The following is a 21,288-nucleotide window of genomic DNA, read 5'->3' on the forward strand; positions in this document are numbered from 1 at the left end:
TGGAAGGAGGGGTGAGGCAAGGTAGTGTGATGATAATAAGGGGGGCAGTATCAGGGATGAGGATGGCTGAGTAGCAGGGGGTTAGGAAAGGTGAGTTCTTGGGATCAGGGATGGGGGAAGGCTTATTAATATAAGGGATGGCTAACATCCAGTATCAGGAATGGGGAAGGCTTATTAATATAAGGTATGGCTAACATCCAGTATCAGGGATGGGGAAGGCTCAGGATCAGGAATGGGGAAGGCTTAGAGATTGTGTGTGAAGTTCTGTACAGGGTCCTTCTCGCTCTAAGCTGAAGATACAGGGTCATGAGCTGGACCCCTCAATACCTCACTATAGAGTAAGCACATATCAATCCCACGACTAGTAAATGCCTTTTCTCCTAACGACGTCCGTGGACTCGTCCATCGCCCTCGTCCCGAGTGAGGGGAGATCTACCGGGTCTGGAAGATCATAGATAAGGGTTATCTACCACAGTGGAGGCTGCCAGCTGGCCTAAGATAAAAGAAGAGGATGGGCGACCTTTCAGTCCATCTCAGGCGTCCATTTGGCTGTGGCTCAGCGACTCGCTACATCATCCTCTCTTTCTTTTTTTTTCTTTTATTCCACGAGGTTACTGGGAACAAGTTCCTTATCCAGCATTTTCGTCTCATTATGAAGGCCTCTTTTGGCTTCTTTAGCACTCTATTTGACTTTACGAGTCAAGAGAATTACCTCTCATTGTCTTCGTGGCAGTTTGTCTGTCCTTTGTGAGGCGAATTCTTGTTTTCCTTCACTTTTCTTTCCCCTTCTCCTGAAAAAACCTTTCTTGTATTTAGTCTTCGTTTTTTTTCCAGTGGTAATTTTTTTTGTTAAAGTTTTCCCGTCTATTAACTTTTGATATAATCTTTTTTATATCTATCGTCGTTTATCTTATCACTGCCAGGGTCAGTAAGGCCGTCAACGCGAGGGAATAACCAACAGTAATTCTTATTTACACTTTTTTAATTTTTTTCAAGATTCTTCTAACATCATATATAGACGCTCTCACTGGGCAATGGAGAAAAACGTGATGTGTGTGTGTGTGTGTGTGTGTGTGTGTGTGTGTGTGAATACGTAATGTTTATTTCACAAAATTATCTTTTAAGATCTAAATTGTAACAATTTGTGTGCTTAAAACCACCAGTTTGTTATTAGACCGTCTAGACAGAACTGGTTATACGGTGAAGGGGTTCAGCCCTGAGTCATCCACTGATACGACCCCTGACTAGGCCCTCATTGCCAGGTCAAAGGTTGTGTCACCATGTTATAATAGTCACAGCATCAACGAATCAAATATCTATGAATGAGTTTATATTTTTGATATATGTATTTCAAGTTAACCGGTAATGAATTAGGCCAAATATGAATCACGTAAATCCCTGTATGGAAAATAAATATTTTATCTCGGATCAGATGTCACCGGTTCTAATATTCCTCCATGATCTTGCAAACCCGGACTCTTCGACCGAACCCGTTTCTCTCGTTTAACAGTTTTCCCGGCCGGTATTCCGCCGTGTCCGTCGTTAATCTTCAACGTTAAACTCACTCGTACGTCGGCATTACGCCTCAACTCGCCCACCAACTTAAACAATCCAAGTATTGCGAGGGGGAGGAAAGTGTTGGAATGCCAAGTTTCTCCATTATTGGCGGGAGGATGTAAACACGGCCATCTTGACAATCAAATGAAAGTCTAAAGTTTTACAAGTTGGTTATTGCAAAATGGGAGATGCAATAGTCTGGTGGACTGGAAAAGTTAACTGATATTACTCACTATAATAATTCATTACTACGCCAAATAAAAAAACAGATTCGTTTAATAACTTTTCATTTTCTTTTCTCAAGAATATTTTTTTTCACAATTTTTTGTACGTGGTTCAAATCTACATCGATATGTATTGCGATAACCGAGCGAAATATTGTTGAAAAATGTCAGTGGGGGTAAAAATGTTGGCTTAGCTGTTCATACAAAGATAAGGTTGTTTATGCATTGCCAAGCGAAGCTGCTGAATGTTAGAGGAAAAGGAATAATACTTCAACCTCTCACGTGCATGTTAGTAAGAGGTAAATGCATATCTCTACATTCATTGTTAATATATATATATATATATATATATATATATATATATATATATATATATATATATATATATATATGCGTGAGTGGACGTGTATGTATATACATGTGTAGGTGGGCGGGTTGGGCCATTCTTTCGTCTGTTTCCTTGCGCTACCTCGCTAACGCGGGAGACAGCGATAAAGCAAAATAAATAAAAATATATAAATAAAATATATATATATATATATATATATATTATCCCTGGGGATAGGGGAGAAAGAATATTTCCCACGTATTCCCTGCGTGTCGTAGAAGGCGACTAAAAGGGGAGGGAGCGGGTGGCTGGAAATCCTCCCCTCTCATTTTTGTTTTTAATTTTCCAAAAGAAGGAACAGAGAAGGGGGCCAGGTGAGGATATTCCCTCAAAGGCCCAGCCCTTTGTTCTTATCGCTACCTCGCTAACGTGGGAAATGGAGCATAATATGAATGAAAGAAAAAAGATATATATATATATATATATATATATATATATATATATATATATATATATATATGTGTGTGTGTGTGTGTGTGTGTGTGTGTGTGTGTGTGTGTGTGTGTGTGTGTGTGTGTGTGTAAAGCCGCCTTAAGAAATCTCAAAAAGCTAACACAGACATAAGGTATCACTTAATTGACTACATTAAATGACTTATAAAGATAGGGACATATAGGTTGTTTCAATGGCAAGTTAATCATACTGCGATTACATGAAATCATGATTGTTTTGTATTCCATTCGTAGGAACTAGGAGGAAGGAAGAGGAAGGTAACGATGAAGGAAATTTTAGTGTCGGGAAAGTGGTGAGGCTTAACCCGGCTCGCTTGGCCGATGTTTACATGGGTAGTTGGGTAGTCTTGGCGTGATGGGAACGATGCTGTAATTCTTGGGTATATACATACATACATACATACATACATATATATATATATATATATATATATATATATATATATATATATATATATATATATATATGCTGACATGAGCTGAAAAAACTATAGTGAAATACATTCCATCTTTACATATCATATCATAAAAGAACGGAATTCACATAATGATACATGTTTATCAAAATTATGAAAATACAAAAAAAAAAAAAAAAACAAATATTACGATCGAATGTGGCATCACTTGTCACAAGGCAGGAAAGTAGTGCAAATAGTTGGTTTCCACTGTGTAACTTAGCATCAAGTCATCTAAACAGAGTATGGAAAATAATGAAGTTTATATAGAAACATGAAATCACAGGAACGTCAACTGAGCTCGTAGTAATTATCATCAAATATTTGATTTCAATATACGAGTGATGGTGCGGAAACGGTTAGCCAACGGGATCTGTTACGTATATTAACTACTCCGTTCTCTTTGAGTCACACACACACACACAATCTATATATGCGTGTGTATGATCCCTGTTGTATATTATGGAGAGTTTTACACTGTTGTATGCATGTAGAATGTCCTTACTCCTATGTGTGCACACAAACATACATTCACCAGTCTAAACCATGCACCCATTTATCGACCATCTTCGAGGGGAAGACAAACATTTGGGACTGGCTGTGGGGTCCAAAGGGAAGACGAACATCTGGGGCTGGCTGTGGGTCCAAGATTCGATAACAACAATGTGGGCTCGACCCCGGCCATCCAATACTGTCTTATGTTCAGTAATGCTAACTACAAGGCCCACGGAGGTCCGTGTATGTTGGATGCGTGTAAGGATAAATTCTGGTCTCTTACAGATGAACTTTTTCGTCTTAACTGCAGTAAAACGCTGGTTTATTGCGTTTAGGTTTTGGTGAAACTCCCATTTGATTTAATTCTCATACATCTTTATGCAAAAAAAAAAAAAAAATTAACACTGAGAAATTAATGCATCTCGAATAGTTGTTACCTTTAGTCATTAAATGGTACAACTCGAGAAGTTACCTTTAGCCATTAAATGATACAATCACCTTTCGTGTGGTCTGTTTCAATTTAATCATTACACCCACAATCACATATATATTCCTGCTTTATACTGAATCTGCCTTGAACACATGTGATGCTTAATGCCCTGGAGCTTGGCAATATGACTTCAGAATACGAATGTACGATCCTTGTGTATGTTCGTCAGGTCAAGACTTGGGTTTCAAACACAATCACACAATGTCGGGCTCAAGCTTCGCCCACACACACACACACACACACGCACACACACACAGTCTTCAAACTCTACGCTTTATGAAAGACGATTTGGATACTAAAATATGCAAAGGATAACGTTGAGAGACGAAATAACAGCACGTTAACATGGGGTATACGCATGTGAAAATTACATAAAACATGCGAGGAAGGATGGCGGGATGAGAGAAGGAAGGCGGCCGCTGTGTCAGTTGGCCTCTAGTCTTTGTGGCGGACGGACACATAATGGTGGTGTTCCCGGCGCGTCGCTTGGGGGTTGTTGCTATAACCGTTACGAACTACCATTTTTTTCCCACCCTACTTAACTCATGGGTTCATTGACTACGTACCACATCTGTTTATTGAAACTCCAACCCCCAAGTGAAGCTTCATGTTTTAAAGTTTCACGAGGATGACATTATTGAGAACTTTAACATCATTGGATCAAGTTTCATATAGTGGAAAAATTTCCCGATTCATTTGGAGATGATATTACCCAGGAAAGTGATTGTGTAGGAACATGATAACATATATCATAATTATCATTATGTAACCCTAGGGGCCCATTTTATGGGGTACATGTAGCTCTGAGCTTGCTCCCCATGCAGAAACAGGGTAAGATGGGCTTCTTTGGAGCAAGAAGGTCTTGTGGATACGGGCCTCGTCGAAAGTGACCTTATACAAGACATGATGTTAGCAACTTGCAGGGGAAACCATTATGTATGTATGTATATATATATATATATATATATATATATATATATATATATATATATATATATATATATATAAAGATTGCACAGCTACAAAAGAATGGTATTCCATTGTTCACTATTGAGTTTAGTTATTTCATACGTGTTGGCTTTATCATTATCGTTATTGGACGTAAATAGAAGTCTTGTGAATGACCGAGTCGGACAGTTCAGGTCTGTGATGAAATTATTAAAAGTCCATCCCATACATCAAGTGTATAGGGAACATTATGTCCTCTACCTCCTGTGTCTGTTTGCCCGCGGAAATATTCTGGTTAGCAGAATGACTGAAAACTTAACTATAGTTACCCCCTGTGGTACGCAAAGAACTGATCAAGTATGGAGGGGCAAGTGTTGCATAAATTTGTATATCACTTAGAAAAACGCTTTTCTGAATGTGTTTTAATTCAGAGGTGCTGAATGATGGGATGTTCAGACTGTTTATGTTATATGTCAGGTATAGACTATATTTCATGGTATATATTTCTTCGCAAATGTTTCTATTTTTTCTGTCTTTGCCAGTTGTGGGACATTGTGCAACACAAGAGCTCTCTTTATACCACTGTGAAGTGAGCGGTTAGCCAGCCATCCTCCTGCCCGGTGAAATTGACTTTGGGGTTGAGGACGGTTGTCGATGAAGTTAGCTTCAGACGAGGGAATTGCGATCAGTGAAGTTGGTCTCGGAGTAGGGAACTGTGATCGGTGAAGTCGGCTTCGTGCTCGGGAACTGTTATCGGTAAAGTTGGCTTCATGTTAGGGAACTGTAATCGGTAAAGTCGGCTTCGTTCTAGGCAACTGTAATCGGTGAAGTCGGCTTCGGGATCGGAAACTGTGATCGGTGAGAGTTAGCTTAATGCAAGGATAACACACTGGTCTGTGAAGTTTTCAGGCGAGGGAAGTGTGGTCGGTCAAGTCAGCTCCGCGGTGGAGAATAGTGGACGGGAGTAGGTTAAATTTTGCGTTGGATGTGAAGAGGTGGGTTGGGTGTTGGTCAAAGTGAGCAGTTAAAACAGCGTACCTTTAAAAATGTCAGCTGATGTTTTTAGCTTAAACTGCGATTAAAGGAATTTAATTCGCTAATCAGTTTAATAGTAATTTTTCTAAGTTGTTTTAATGTTGATATTTCAATAACGTTGTCTGTTTATCAATTAAACTGGGCCAGTGAAACAAAGACGCTATGGTATGCAACGGGATTTTAAAGTATATTCTATATTATCGGAAAAGTAGAGACAAATTGGTTAGTTAATAGGATATTATTAAAGTAATCGGGTTAGTTTTGTGTAATGGGGCAATTTGGGTAGTGATTTCGACACCAATTATTCTAATTAGACAAGCATTTACTCGAGGTAATTTACGTAATATGGGGTGTATAACAGAATAGTTCGAGGGTTATCTAATATGTCGTTGACCACCGAGTTGTTTCAACAAGAGGTCACTGAACACGTAGATGTTAATGAGAATTTCGTTTATCATGAAAGCCAGTTGTTTACCGAACAACTTGCTTGTACCATCCGTGTCGCTACAAAGAACGTCGTTAGGAATATTTTCGATGTTGAATTGGTTACATGTGTAATTCGAGGGTTGTTAGCCTATTTTCCAAGTTCTGTGCTCCCTTCCTCTTCTCCGTATTATCTGCTTATTCTCCCAACTGTATCTGCTATCTCTTCTCCCTCCTATTTCTTCTCCCTTGTCTCTCACGTTATTACCTCTCCAGTCTGTTCTACACTAACTCTGTCTTCCTGTTACTTTTCCCTGCAACCCCTCTTACCTTATCTGCTGTTTTGCATTTCCTCGTTCTTCGCCATTTACATGTTCATTCCCTCTCCCGTACAAAACATTTTAACTTCCATTATTCCAACCTGTCATTTCCCAGGTATTCCCCTCCTTTAACTTAATTACTTTATTACCAAAGTAATGTAATGTAATATTTTTTCCAGTCCGTCATTCACAGCCTAAAATTTCTTGTTCACTAAGTTATGCAACACTTCATAAACCACTTCATTGTATAATTTTTCTTTATTCATTGACCTTTACGGCTAATTTTACGTCACTCAGGCACCACAAGGCAGCATGGTACATATTACAGCTAATTATGCAATCTCAGGACGCCCTTCGTGGCGCCCCAAACGGGAGAAGGATAAGGTGGGCTCCTTTGAGGCTAGAGGGTCCATACCGACTTTAAACTTGACTCTCGCTCCCCATACGCAATAAACAAACTCTAAATAAATGTACAATGACATAAGGATGTGCCGTAATCTTTATGTATACGTTCAAACAAAACGTCGATTTTTTTTTTTTCAAAGCTGAGGTTACCAAGCTGAATATATCGGTTACCAATGCCTACAACGGGTATCACTCTGGCTACCATTGTGAATATATAGGCTTCTAATTCCCTTAGTAGATATATCATCACCTAACAGGTAATTAGGGATGGCGTTCGATAAATAGGGTGTCGAAGCTTCTCGAACAAAGCCCGCTGGTCTTAGAAATGGGCAAAACCATGTGGAAATTGGGGCGTGTCACTCGGGGTAAATAGTAGTGTCAATCTGGGAATTCGGAGAGCCAAGGAGGGAACAGTGGATGTCAGTCTCCGGGAGACACGCAAGGTGCAGCAGAGTCGGCTCTTGTCCCAATGCAATGGCCGGAGCGGAGGAGAACCAGCTACCTCTTCCATCTTTTAAATTCAATATAACATACAAGTCATAATCAATCCTTACAGTGTAAACTAAAAATATAACATACAATTCATAATCAATCCTTACAGTGAAAACTAAAAAAAAAAAAAAATGTATGGAGGAACATAATCTAGCACTACCCACTCGTTGAATTAATTTGCACGTATAAAATAAATATGATTAAATAAAGGTAAATAAATAGCGTAGGTACGTAGCATGTTTGGACAATATCCGACAACCTTCATTCATCCGCACCTTTTATACTAATGGCCTTTTGGTTAAATATACCATTCACAATATTCTAAACTAACCTCCGTATATAGTTGAAAATAATTCACAATCTCTGTGAATATCTGTCAGATGAGGCATATAAATGGTCTACTTTAGGTGAGGTCATGGGGTTGTCACCAATATAACGAAGCTTTTAAGGAATTCGCATATATTAAACTTAAACACATCATCTTTGGTGCAATATATATATATATATATATATATATATATATATATATATATATATATATATATATATATGGCAAAGGGATTTAATTTTTCGTATATCAATATGGAAAATTCAATTCATATTTATCTGCAGATGAAATCCCTATATCCCTAATTGTAAAGTTACTGTTCAAACACGTGATACAAAGTGTTTACATGGTTATTTTTTTCAATTACCGGATGAGCGAATCACTGAAAACATATCAGAGAAACATTTGATAATTATTATCAATATTTACTATCCTACGATAGATCCTCAGCATTGTTTGAAACCCCATTAAATATGTAGATTAATTATTAGTAAGAGATAAATGAACTGGAGGAGAGAGAAAAAAAGGGAACGATGAAAGTTAAAAAACCTATGTAATAAATACTGATACATGAAGCAACATTTTGCGGACAAGGGAACGCGAAAAATGCATCTGCCAGGAATACTGTTGTTGCTGGCAGCTCTGTGTTGCCGGTGGCGAGCATCGTACGGCTGGCAGCAAGAGGCCAATCTGGACGAGGCGGGCAACGTGTTGTTGTTCTGGACGGCAGATGTCAAGAAGAACGTCCTCATGGTCGAGGTAAGGGAAAGAAAATGTTACATAGTTGTCTACTGACGCTCTGAGTGTGGGTGTTTACATTAATGAAATATATGGAGGATTAATAAGCGAGTTTACTCATAGTTTAGGTAATGGCGTCGTGTCAGCTTATCCATATTCTCGGCAACATTGACTCATACCATGTAAATGGGATCTAAGTTAATAAATATAGATAAACAGGTCGAACGTATATATAATTAACGAAAATATAAGTTCGGTAATGGGATGCCATTCAGAATGAATACTCGTGTGGATTAATAATGTTGCAAATGTAATGATGAATGACGATATATGGCACTTAATGTCAACTATTTATGAAAATCCAACCACTCCTCTGTATCGAGGACTTCAATATATATATACTCATAATTGTGTTTACCAAACAAAGTCGCTGTGTCTGACATCATTTTGGTAGCACAAGAAATGGTTGCTCTCCTGACCTCCTCAATGATCCAGCTGGTGTAGGGCGACCGCAATTGATATCTAGTCCCGTCTTGGATCCACTGATCCAGAAAACTACATAGAAACAAAGTACAAAAGTGTGGGGAAGGATGACGGGCTATTATAAGAAAAAAATAAAGTGGAGAAGTTGTGATTAGTCGATCTGAAAACAGGCTGATCACAACCCCTTATTGTTGTTTTTTCCGGAGTAATTTCTTGTCCCGTCATTCTCCTTTGAAACTTTTCTTCTTGATTTCTTTACAGTGTTCCGAATCAGCTGTTTCACGAGGAGACTCCGTACCAAAGTCAGCCCATATCCTCGCCGGGTTATGGTGGCGGGGAACCATCTCTTCCCTGATGATGATACGGTCGTGGAGCGCAGCGTCTGCTGTGCGTTCCACCCAAATAAGCGAGATTGGGCTTCCCCGATAGCATTAAAATTGGTGTTGAGAGAGAGAGAGAGAGAGAGAGAGAGAGAGAGAGAGAGAGAGAGAGAGAGAGAGAGAGTGGATCGCGCGAGGCAGAAACACCCTACCGTTGAATCTAGGTCCCACATGTGTGTGTGTGTGGGACGAATGAAGTCGTGTTCACCTTACAAGATTGCAATCATCTTTGCAAGACTTTCCTTTTTAAACAACATCCTGTACTATTAATCATAACGAGGACATCAGTATGACTATATATCATAGGAACAAACAGTCCTACAGCTGACTAACCCACAAATGTGACCTAGCCAACACTACTCCCAATTCGTCATCCCCTTCATAGAGCAAGGGTCTACCAGCACCAGAGACGCAGGTGTTTCAACGGTCGTTATGGGAATTTACGGAGCCACTGTTGGGGTACTCGGACTGACTGGCTGTCTGTGGTGTGAGATGGACGGGGGGGAGGAACGGCATTCCACCACCACAGGTCTGCGGCGACCGTACTCGTTCAAGACGGGTCACGAGGAGGGAGGAGGAGGAGGAGGGGGAGGTCAAGTGGTGGTTGCATCAACTGCAGCCTTGGGGGGGAGGGGGAGGGGGGTGTTGGGAAATGACAGGCTGGCTGTACTGTCATAACGCCTCCCAGCACCCTACAGTGCCTCTCCAACCAAACAACAGTCAGTTGATGACGCAGTCACTGGGAGGTCACTGGACCCCGTAACCTCTACACACACACACACACACACACACAACACACACACAGGGAGCCACCTGCTCTCACACCTGAACAATTTGTATTCAACCATGAGAGGAAGATGGTCGCACCGTCGTGCTCACAAGGTTACCAGTGATGAAAGAGAGAGAGAAAAAGAAATAAGATCGTAGATTTCAGATCGAATTTACGACAGTAAAGGGTGGGGTGGGGGGTGGGGGGTACCGGTGGGGGGGGGGGGGGGGGGGGATATATCGGTCGTGAGGAACATCCAAAACAACTGAACATCCTCCAACACGGCAGCTGAGGCTGGGAGGTGTCTGGAGAGGGTGAGAGAATGTGCTTCTGCTGGCGAACATCACTGATCTCCCTCATCTGGCCTCACGTACCGGTAGAAGATGATGCTGCTGTAATCACCATCAATAACTGTACTTAAACCTCGTTAACCCCACAGTGGCAGACGAGAGCCATAATCAACCCTTAGGAATATCAGTAAAACTTTACCCCGACACATTAACGTGCCCGCTTTATACCTCCTGTCGTAAACAGAAATAAGAAATATGGATATTATTAAGTATAAGTAAGAACTCTGTCCCCCCCCCCCTACTTAACACAGATTAGGAACGTAGGACAGTACATAATTATGTGCCCCTGTAGATAACCTTGCCATAGACCCATCAGGATTAACCTCTTTGTTATCTGAAGCTCACACACGTATTGTTCTCCAGATAATAACAACCCTGTCATAGGACATCAACAGGCCTCCTGCCATCTGTCCCTCCCATGTACTACCATGTATTGCCACGTACTAGTCATGTACTATTCTCATGTGCTAGTCATATACTGGTCATGTACTACTGCCACGTATTGTCAAGTACTAGTGTCATGTACTACTGTCATGTGCTACTGTCATGTACTACTGTCATGTGCTACTGTCATGTACTACTGTCATGTGCTACTGTCATGTGCTCTTGCTGTCGTCAGATCCAGGGCCGGACGCTGGGATACGTGGCGCTGGGCATCTCGGCCACCGGCACCATGGAGAGATCTGACTTGCTCATCGGATACGTCGACTACCTGGGTCAACCACACGTCCTGGTGAGTACTTGGGTCAACCACACGTCCTGGTGAGTACTTGGGTCGACCACACGTCCTGGTGAGTACCTGGGTCAACCACACGTCCTGGCGAGTACCTGGGTCCTGCTGACGTGAACCTTCACTGGATAATGATGCCACGATATGCATCAATGGACGGCATAAGCCCCCTGTTGTAGTTCCCTGGCAGCCGCTCTTAGTTCTTCCAGAACCCAAACCATTCTACACCTCGTCCTCCAAAACCCAGATCATTCTACACCTCGTCCTCCAAACCCAGATCATTCTTTACCTCGTCCTCCAGAAACCTGATCATTCTTCACCTCGTCCTCCAGAACCCAGAACATTCTACACCTCGTCCTCCAAACCCAGATCATTCTTTACCTCGTCCTCCAGAAACCTGATCATTCTTTACCTCGTCCTCCAGAAACCTGATCATTCTTCACCTCGTCCTCCAAACCCAGAACATTCTACACCTCGGCCTCCAAACCCAGATCATTCTACACCTCGTCCTCCAAACCCAATCATTATTTTTATACACCTTCCCTTCTCTCCTCCCTCCCACACAGATGGGAGAAGGGAGAGAGAGGGAGGAAGAGCCTCCCTCTCACACTGATGGAGTTAGAGGGAGGAGTGTCTGGGGTCATTAGCCTCTTGTCAACACTGCTAATTAATGATCAGCGGGGGTGCCCTGTCCCCTGACCCCTCCCTCCTCGCTCTCCACGTCAACACAGTCAAATCTCCCAAAATACCACGTCAATGTCTCTAAAACACCCAAGTTCCTCCCCTTAAAGCCCACATCAACCTCGTCTCAATACCTTCGCTAACAAAATCCAATACATTAATCGTGTTACAAAGCACATTTACGGGTGTGTGTATGTTTGTTGGGCGGTATGGGTGTCTTACGTGCGTGTCTGTCTGTGTGTTTGTAACGAATGTGTTATCTACGTGAGGTCGAGTTAGTTATATATATATATATGTTATAGAGTTCCCAACGATCACTCTCTCCCTGTGGTACTCTGGGGTAAGTGACTCTGGGGTATTGAGTGCGCGAGCAATCCTCCAAAGAAAGGGAGGGTAAGATTGGGGGGGTGTGTTACGTTAACAAAAAAAAAAAAAAAAAATGCAGAATCCTAAGTAGTTTTCCTGAGAGAGGCAACACTTTGAAGAGAACGGGGTTCAGTTAAGCAAATTATAGAGGGCGTGTTGATATAATTTTCAGAAAAGTGTTAAAACAATTCACACGTTTATGCTGTCTGACCCATTCCTATTATTATTATTATTATTATTATTATTATTATTATTATTATTGTTGTTGTTGTTGTTATCATCATTATTATTATAAAGAGCTGAACCATTGTGTTAAATGTGAGGCCCAAGACCTTGACCTGTATGAAATGGTGTTGAAGGTGGAGGCGGGCGGCCATCATGAACAAACACACACACACACTGGAAGCAACTCCCATGAATCATCCACTTTAGAAAAGGCATCAGAGTTTGTGAATACATCAGCCTGACTTATAGGTAAGATGCCACTGGATGGCTCCTAACCCTCTTCAGAAATACCAACTTTCTTTTATGTACGAGGAAGAAGTTTATATTGAAGTGGCACTGAAGTAATGTACTTTATCAGAATCAAATTAGCTTCCTAACTGGAAGACAAAGAAGCTATTTTGGAAGGGGACACGAGGGTGAAGTAAATAAGAGTACGTGATAAAGCCAGATAACAAAGGACCTGATAGATTACGACAAAGACTATCATCTTTTCCAGGTCAGTAATAGTATCCTACGTTCCTAGATCTATTACAGACGGAGATAATGACAGAAGAAGGATGAGAAAGACACCTTACATTCATATCTCTCTGAGCCTTGAGATGCATATAATGAGAAATCACTATGGGAATATATCGTGACGAAGCGACTCTCTATGTGTCTGTAGGAGGTGATGTAAACACGAGGAAGGAATGGGGAGAAAAATGAGATTAAGAGAGAGAGAGAGAGAGAGAGAGAGAGAGAGAGAGAGAGAGAGAGAGAGAGAGAGGATGAGAGAGGAGAGGAAGAAGGATTTTAAAATGACAGAAAGGGTTGGAATCGCACAACAATGAATCTTCCGCTCGTATAGTATGTGGTTCAGCTTGTCATATGAACACTGTTCTCCCAAGTTTCGTTGAAAACTTCTGTTCGTGAAATACGTGCGAAAAGTCGGACGACTATAAGACTACATGGTGTAGCAATGGTAAGGCGCGAATGTAATGATCAATGAGACAGACAACCGGACATGACTGTAGTAGTCTTACATTGTTTCGAGGAAGATAATCACAAGCCATTTACACCCTAACTCTTCTAACTAGCTTCCCATACCTAACCCTTCACTAACCTCTACCAACCCGCGTCACATGTCCTGTTTCACCTTGGGAATAACACACGACCCACACACTTGAACCCCAGGCCCCCCATTCTCTATAACCGTCCATTATCTATAACTACCGATAATGGTCGTAGCTGTAATTCACATTATCAGTCAAGTTAGCAGAGGTAACCGGGGCAGATAACGTCTGCCTCACGACTTGGCATATATTCAGGTGGGGGGGAACCGCTGCGCACGTTTTCGTTCAATCGTCCCATCATTTCTCTGAATTTGTCCATTTTTTTTCTTTTTCCCAAAAGATTCGTTCTTGGTAATCGTTACGTTCATGTTTCTTTAAAAAAATCTGTCGTAAAAAAAAATATGTTCAGTCATCATTGCAACTCCTAATTTGCATTATTATTATTGGGTTTATATATTGTTTCATCTTCAAATGTTTTTATAAGAGTGTAATTTCAATGGAGAAAACATTGTGTGGTTTCACTGCTAAACGTGTGTATATGGAGGTTCCCCTATGTTGGTGCGATATGACACCGCTAGGAATGACAGATGGCATATGACAGACGATGACAGGGGAGGTGACAGATACATGAACACACGAGATAATATGTGTCATCTGGACCTTCATACCTGTAGAAATATAGGACTTAACAACTCGCTTGAGTGTGTACGTATGTAGAAACCATTCAAGTGGTGAACGTGAGAAAAGGTGTGGGGGAGGTGACGCCGCCCTTGGAAGACCAGGAGGGGGGAAGACGGGGTGCGGGAAGGTGTGACTTGTTCCATGATGGATGGCGGGTGACAAGGGCAGCCGCCCCGGGTCAGTCTACTACAGTCATGGGATAGGGGGAAGGAGGGAGAGTGAGTTGTTTGATCTTCGCCCCCAGAGGAAGGAAGTCCTGGCATAACACAGTGTCAAAGGAGAAGGAATAAACGTGTGTCAAATAAATTACTGAGAGAGAGAGAGAGAGAGAGAGAGAGAGAGAGAGAGAGAGAGAGAGAGAGAGAGAGAGGTCTTTTTTTTTTTTAGGGGGGGAAGGGGGTGTTATCGCCTGAGTCTTCTAGAATCATCCGCGACCCGCGGAGGTGTTGAGCGCATTCAGGCTCCTCCTCCTCCTCCTCCCTCGCCCGCCTACGTGACAGGCCTACCCTAAGAGAGACCGGGAATTATGAAGAACAAATTTATTGAAAGGCAGGAAGGGAAGATAAGTTTTAGAAAGCATTTTTGAGAAGTGAGACGTGAGAATTTCAACGGATATTGAGGGTTCTGGACACTCCTGGAATACAGATATGTCAGTTCTGGGAAAACCAGGTTGATCTGCTCCCAAGTTTAAATATTAAATATTTTTTCCTAATCCTTTAAGATATATCATCTTTTTCTCTACACCTCTGAGTCTTAAAATTTATTAAATTTATTATCTTTTAATGAACTGAAAAGATCGTGTTATGGTAACGAATTTCTCCCTACATTATCTAGATAGTAGTTTACTGTTAGCCTCGTATTAACTGGGTAGCGGTTTACTCTTAGTCTCTCGTAGCGGCTGGATAGTGGTTTACTTTGTCTCGTAGAGGCTGGATAGTGGTTTACTTTGGTAGAGGCTGGATATTAGTTTACTTTTAAGCTCGTATGAGCTGGGTAGCAGTTTACTTTTAGTCTCGTAGGGGCTGGATAGTGGTTTACATTGTCTCGTACTGACAGGACAGTGGTTTACTTTATCTCGTATTGAAATTCAGAAGTTTTCTTTGTGTGTCGTTAACAGATGGTAAAAACAATTCAACACTTACTCGAGAGAAAATTGGTGATTTGCAATGAGGACAGTAGTTGGAGGAGAATAAATGGGTGATAACTGGAGGGGGTAGTTAATTGGGTTAATGAGGAAAGCTTTTAATGGGAGATTAGATAATGAGAAGGAACGACGGAAGTTGTTCCAGCGAAAGAATGAATGAGTAGTGAGGAAAGTTGCTTGAGGGGGATAATGATTAATGGTTAAGTCATGAGGAGAGTTGTTAAAAAGGAGCAGTGATGGGTGAGGGAGGTATATAACAAGCGAGGGAGATGTATGACCAACAGGGGGAGGTATATGACAGGCGGGGGAGTTATATGACGGACAGGGGGTGGTACATGACGATGGGGGTACAAATTTGACAATCAACGGAAATTCTTACATATTTAGATTTTTTTAGGGGTAGGAATTATTTTGACGACTCAGTTTGTATATACCGGAGGGAAGAAATGCAAATATCACATTCTCGTTTCACCCTCCCCAACAGATGTGGGGAAAGTCATGATGCTCGCCGCCAAACTCATGATTCTCATGCATTATGAAATACGGGACTTCGAATGCGCTGCTGAGAAAATCTTCCAGCGTCTGCCTTCGTCATTTGTCAGTTCGCCAAGTTCTTTTCCCTCCTTCTCCCGTCCGTTCCTTTTTCGTTGGTAAATGCAGTCTCGTCCGTTCACTCAAGCGTCTGTCACGTTCTCACACAGAACGGCTACTCTCATTCTTATGTTACAACTCACATTCGAATACTAATTGTTCACTGCTGGCTTTCATCTGCCTTATATATATAAATATGTGTGTGTGTGTGTGTGTGTGTGTGTGTGTGTGTGTGTGTGTGTGTGTGATTCAGTATATGCATAAAACCACGAGGAAAATGAAACACGTGGTTTTATGCATATTCTAGATCACACGCACCAATGTGACCTCTTGCAATATTTGTGCTTGCATATGTTCCCCTCATTTTTCATGTTTTTTTTTTTTAATAAATGAACTCATTGCCAACAAATACATTATAAATATTCGCATTAACAGTTCCAATTTTCACTATCAGGGGAAAAATAAAAACAAACCCAAGTTTCTCGCACGTTACGCCCACTGAAATAGGGCATGGAAAATAGGAATAGTTCGGCTGTGAGCATGAAGAGGGCAGCGTGGAGCGAGTGGTCAGCAGGGCAGAAGGTAATATCCTGGCAGGGGAGGGATTCCACACCCGCCCACGGGAGCCAGGCCGCGGCACCTCGCATAGTTCCGCCAGTTGTGATGATGGTGGCCGCTTATGAGCCAGAGAGAGAGAGAGAGAGAGAGAGAGAGAGAGAGAGAGAGAGAGAGAGAGAGAGATTGGGAGATGGAAGGAAAGCCCAGATATGCTACAGAGAGAAATTCTCTCTTACTTTATTCCACACACCATCATTCTATCGTCTGTTAGTTACCACAAAGCCCTCTGGTAATAGAAATCCACTGAAATTGATTTATCAATTATGGCTTCACTCGCTTCGTTGTTCCTCAATCCCGAAGTCAATCTGCGCTGCCCCTCAAATACTCTGGGTCACAGCTGAAGAGTATAAGGTTTTGTATCGTCTCTGTATCAACACGAAAAAACGATCGGGTTAAACATCAGGCAAAAGGGATCTGAGCCTTTCTATCTTGTGCCTCTGAAGTGGTCCCAACCTTACCTAATGTAGGTCTACCAACTTTTGTCTTACGTTATTGACGCCCGTCTTGTCGCACTCTGTGGTAAATGGATAAATATTTATATCCCTGAGCACGACGGTACGACCCTTGGATAAGACGATATAGCCTTTGAAATGAAGGTTGTGGGCTGGGTTGCCTAACCTAACAATGTCACTGTACCAAGATGGCCATCCGCTTCCTCAGATGGTTAAGGGTTCATAGAAAAATAATGGGAAATTTGAGATCTACATCCTTAAAACTGCCAATTACTAAAGTTAATGTATAGAGTAATAAAGTAGATATAAAAAAAAATAAGACACTGTGAGCCTATTATGAAAATACAGTTCTCTGGATATGGAATTTCACGGGTGCTAGGCTAAGGGGCTGGCCTGAATCGGATTAGGTTAATCTAAACTGTTTCGAATAGGCTACGCTTTGACGATAGGCCTTAGACTCTTGGTGAATTCTTTTTTATTCTCAATTTGCCTTAGACTCTCGATGAATTCTTTTTTATTCCCAATTTCAACTGACGCTGTGTTACATGTAGCTAACTTTGGCTAGGTTGGTTTGCGCTTATTAGTGCTACATTAGGCTGGATTTATTCTAACCCTTCCTAGATGAAGATAAAAAATGTGTTTGCCCTGCTAAACCTAGTTAAAGTAACCTCAATGTTGATATGTCCTAAGGTGGACTAACATACAATGTTTTGTCCTCGTACAGAGTGTCAGCCTACGCCACACTGGTCAGGTCTCTTGTAGATACCGTGTGAAACCAGAGGCCTGCGATGGTTTCATTCTTTCTCCCCCTCTCGTGTTTGAACCCAGACGCACAGATATCGCCAAGTATCCCTCCCGGCAGTGGCGAGATGACGCCGCGGGAGGGCGTGCGTGGGGGTGTTGAGTGCAACAATACATAAGGTTGATCCCCGCCAGCCTAGTTATTGGAAATCCATCCCAAACGGTCGTTCCCAAGAGCTGCGTGAGGCTTGTTTCTGGCGCGCCCAAGGCACGCCAGGAGATAGCCCAGGGATACGTAACAAGACTACAAGGAGATATCCAAATGTAGATAACAGGCTAATCAGGAGAGGGCTCCGACTAGATAAGATAGCCATAGATAGATAGCCATACGAGATAACCAGGATATACCATAGGTAGATAAAAAAAAATGGCCATGGGATAACTAGGTGTCGATAACCGGGATATAAAGAGAAAAAAACAAGAGCATACTAGCTAGGATATAAGCAGACATTAATAAAAACATAATATCTACATAACAGGATACCCAAAATATAACTCAGTGTTCTGTGACAATATGTGTCACCCTCAAATTTACCATCAACACCCTTACAGTAATCATGACCACTCCACCTCTCACATTACACACACATAAAAGTTAAGATGCGGTACATACATAAACCAGGTTAAAAAGACGAAGCAACAGAGTGAAAAACTCTCCCCAAAACACAAAACTAGTATTCACAAACAGTTAAGATGCGGTACATACATAAACCAGGTTAAAAAGACGAAGCAACAGAGTGAAAAACTCTCCCCAAAACACAAAACTAGTATTCACAAACAGACGCACGAAATATATATATATATATATATATATATATATATATATATATATATATATATATATATATATATATATATATATATATATATATATATGTGTGTGTGTGTGTGTGTGTGTGTAAGTTAGCTTCATAAATATAACCTTTAACAAAACTGGACCCAAAATAATCGTCCTTATGACCAATAACAACATTCCACGATCCAATGTTTACCAAAATGTTTTATATTTTTTTTCTCGCTGATGGCATTACACAACTTCAAATCACTAGAGAACACAACGAGGCACACTAAACCTTACAAAACTCCTGGTAATCAACGTCATGTCATTCGAGGGGTCATTAGTGGCACAATCAACAACGATGCAGGTAATTAGGAAGCTTGATCGGAGCGATGGATCAGCCCAAGTGAGATGTTTAGTGTTGGTCGTGAATATAAAGACGGATTCTAATGCGCCTGATAATTCAAACTGGGCTTTTGGTTTATACGTTTTAAAAGTCCTTGAGCACAACGGCACGGCCCTTGCTTGAGCACAACGGCACGGCCCTTGCTTGAGCACAAAGGCACGGCCCTTGCTTGAGCACAAAGGCACGGCCCTCGCTTCAGTACTAGGGTGCGACCCCCGAAAACGATGGTACGACCCTTGACCACGTTATGACCCCAGAAAACGTTGATACGACCCTTGAGCACTACAGTTTGGCATTTGAATACGAACTGGCTATCATACGCATGGGCTGTACCGTCGTGCACAAGTATCGTACCATCGTGCACAAGTATCGCACCGTCGTGCACAAGGATCGTACCGTCGTGCTCAAGGACAAGGGATTAAACAGGTATCGCCAATGAAGGTAAGCCCTACGTGTCAAAATATCCTCAATTTGCTACAAAATGACAGAGTGAGTTTTATTCATGTGTTACGGAGAGTGAGTTTTGCCCTCGTGTTGCCCCGTCTCTTAACCTTTCATTTACTCTATGTCTTAACCTTGATACACACGTACACACAAACACCTCAACTTAAGCCAGGTAGCCATTCATCCACCAGCCCCAAAGGAGATGATGAACAGCTGGGTTAGCTGTGAGCCGAGTCCCCACTCAAGGATTCGAACCCAGGCTCTTTTGACTGGCGGGTCGGAACGCTAATCACTGCAATTCAGATGGCTCCAATCTCTGTGTATGTAACTATCTATATACTTAACGGGGTGGGAGACCAACAGTCAAAGGGCCCCCAACTTTTAAACTTTCCCTACCATACAACTTTCTAAACTTCTGTATACTTTGTGAATCCAATTTCAAGACTTTGCATCTTTGGAAGACCTGTTCATTATTGACATCGCTAAACTAGTTTAAAAAAACTTAAGAGGTTGTGATGGAATCATCAGTCCTGGCTCTTGTCTCGTCTATAGTGGACTAATTCATGGACTCAAACCTCTCATTACAGTTCTAGTACCATCTTCACTGACGTTTACTGTTAGTCCTTTGTGCTACTATAGGTGAAGTGACCGAACTTCAGAAGCATATTCTAATAATAGCCAACGGTGCGATGCTATTAGGTTACTAAATATTTCCTTATTAATAGAGTTGAATGCCAGCAGACAGTATGTCTTCTTTACAAATCTGGAGAGAGGTTAGGTGATGGTTGACTCCCAAGTCCCTCGTACACACAGAATCCTGATATATGCGAGATAATATTCATGTCGAGGCCTTCTTTCACTACGCCCCATCTTCATCAACCATGCATCAAACCAACTCTGAATTCTGTTTAGATCCCCTGATGCAATCCTCACCACTCTTTACTTCTCTCATGGCCTCAGCATCATCTGCAGACATTCAGATACGAGTCTAATCTCTCCGTCAAGTCATTCACATACAAACAGTAATGGTGCCAAGAGAGGACCCTGTGGTATGCAAGCCACTGGTGGTCTCAATCATTTTCAAGAGGGCACTTCTTGCATGCGTCCTTTCTTCCCTTCCACTATGGGGATTCTGTATTCATCGAGAGAGAGTTTCCCTATTACTCCTGCATTAAGATTCCGCTTCTTTCCCAACCTCCATAGTGTGTGTGTATGTGATAATACAGGATGGCACAAATTATGCACAGTTTAGTAACTCAAAGACTAATAAAGCCTTGAGCAAGACGTTATGACCCTCAATGTCCATATCGTCCAAGTCCAGACCATCATATCCAAGGGTCGTAACCTCGTGTTCAAGGGAGTCATATGTGGAGGACCGCTGTCCCAAGTAGACTTGACCACAAAAAAATTTACATACAAGAAAACCTACTAGACTTTATATAACAACTTATTTGCCATTAGAGGTCATCTTCTAGACCAGTTTCAAGTTTATATATTCTGTCATCCCGGCAGATGTGTACCTGAAGGGCTAAAGTTCACATACAATCGTGTCTTGTAACGAACCACTTGCTCTATAACGCGCCCCCT

The 21,288-nt window shown here is 41.7% G+C and overlaps 1 protein-coding gene across 3 annotated transcripts in view; it reads left to right on the plus strand.

Moving 5' to 3' along the window:
* Positions 1 to 4,496: 4,496 nt before the first annotated feature.
* Positions 4,497 to 21,288, plus strand: part of LOC139760316 (DBH-like monooxygenase protein 1) — a 40,749-nt gene continuing 23,957 nt past the window's right edge. Inside the window, exons 1-3 of one of the 3 annotated variants that reach the window (XM_071683311.1) lie at positions 4,497 to 4,526; positions 8,455 to 8,771; positions 11,352 to 11,465. In XM_071683311.1, the coding sequence (XP_071539412.1) occupies positions 8,583 to 8,771; positions 11,352 to 11,465 (303 nt within the window). In that variant the 5' untranslated portion in view covers positions 4,497 to 4,526; positions 8,455 to 8,582. Of the gene's footprint in view, positions 4,527 to 8,293; positions 8,772 to 11,351; positions 11,466 to 21,288 lie in introns of those variants that run through there. The other 2 variants (XM_071683313.1, XM_071683312.1) reach the window with 2 other exon arrangements.

This window comes from Panulirus ornatus, chromosome 36 (genome assembly GCF_036320965.1).
Source record: "Panulirus ornatus isolate Po-2019 chromosome 36, ASM3632096v1, whole genome shotgun sequence".
Classification (NCBI taxonomy): Eukaryota; Metazoa; Arthropoda; class Malacostraca; order Decapoda; family Palinuridae; genus Panulirus; species Panulirus ornatus.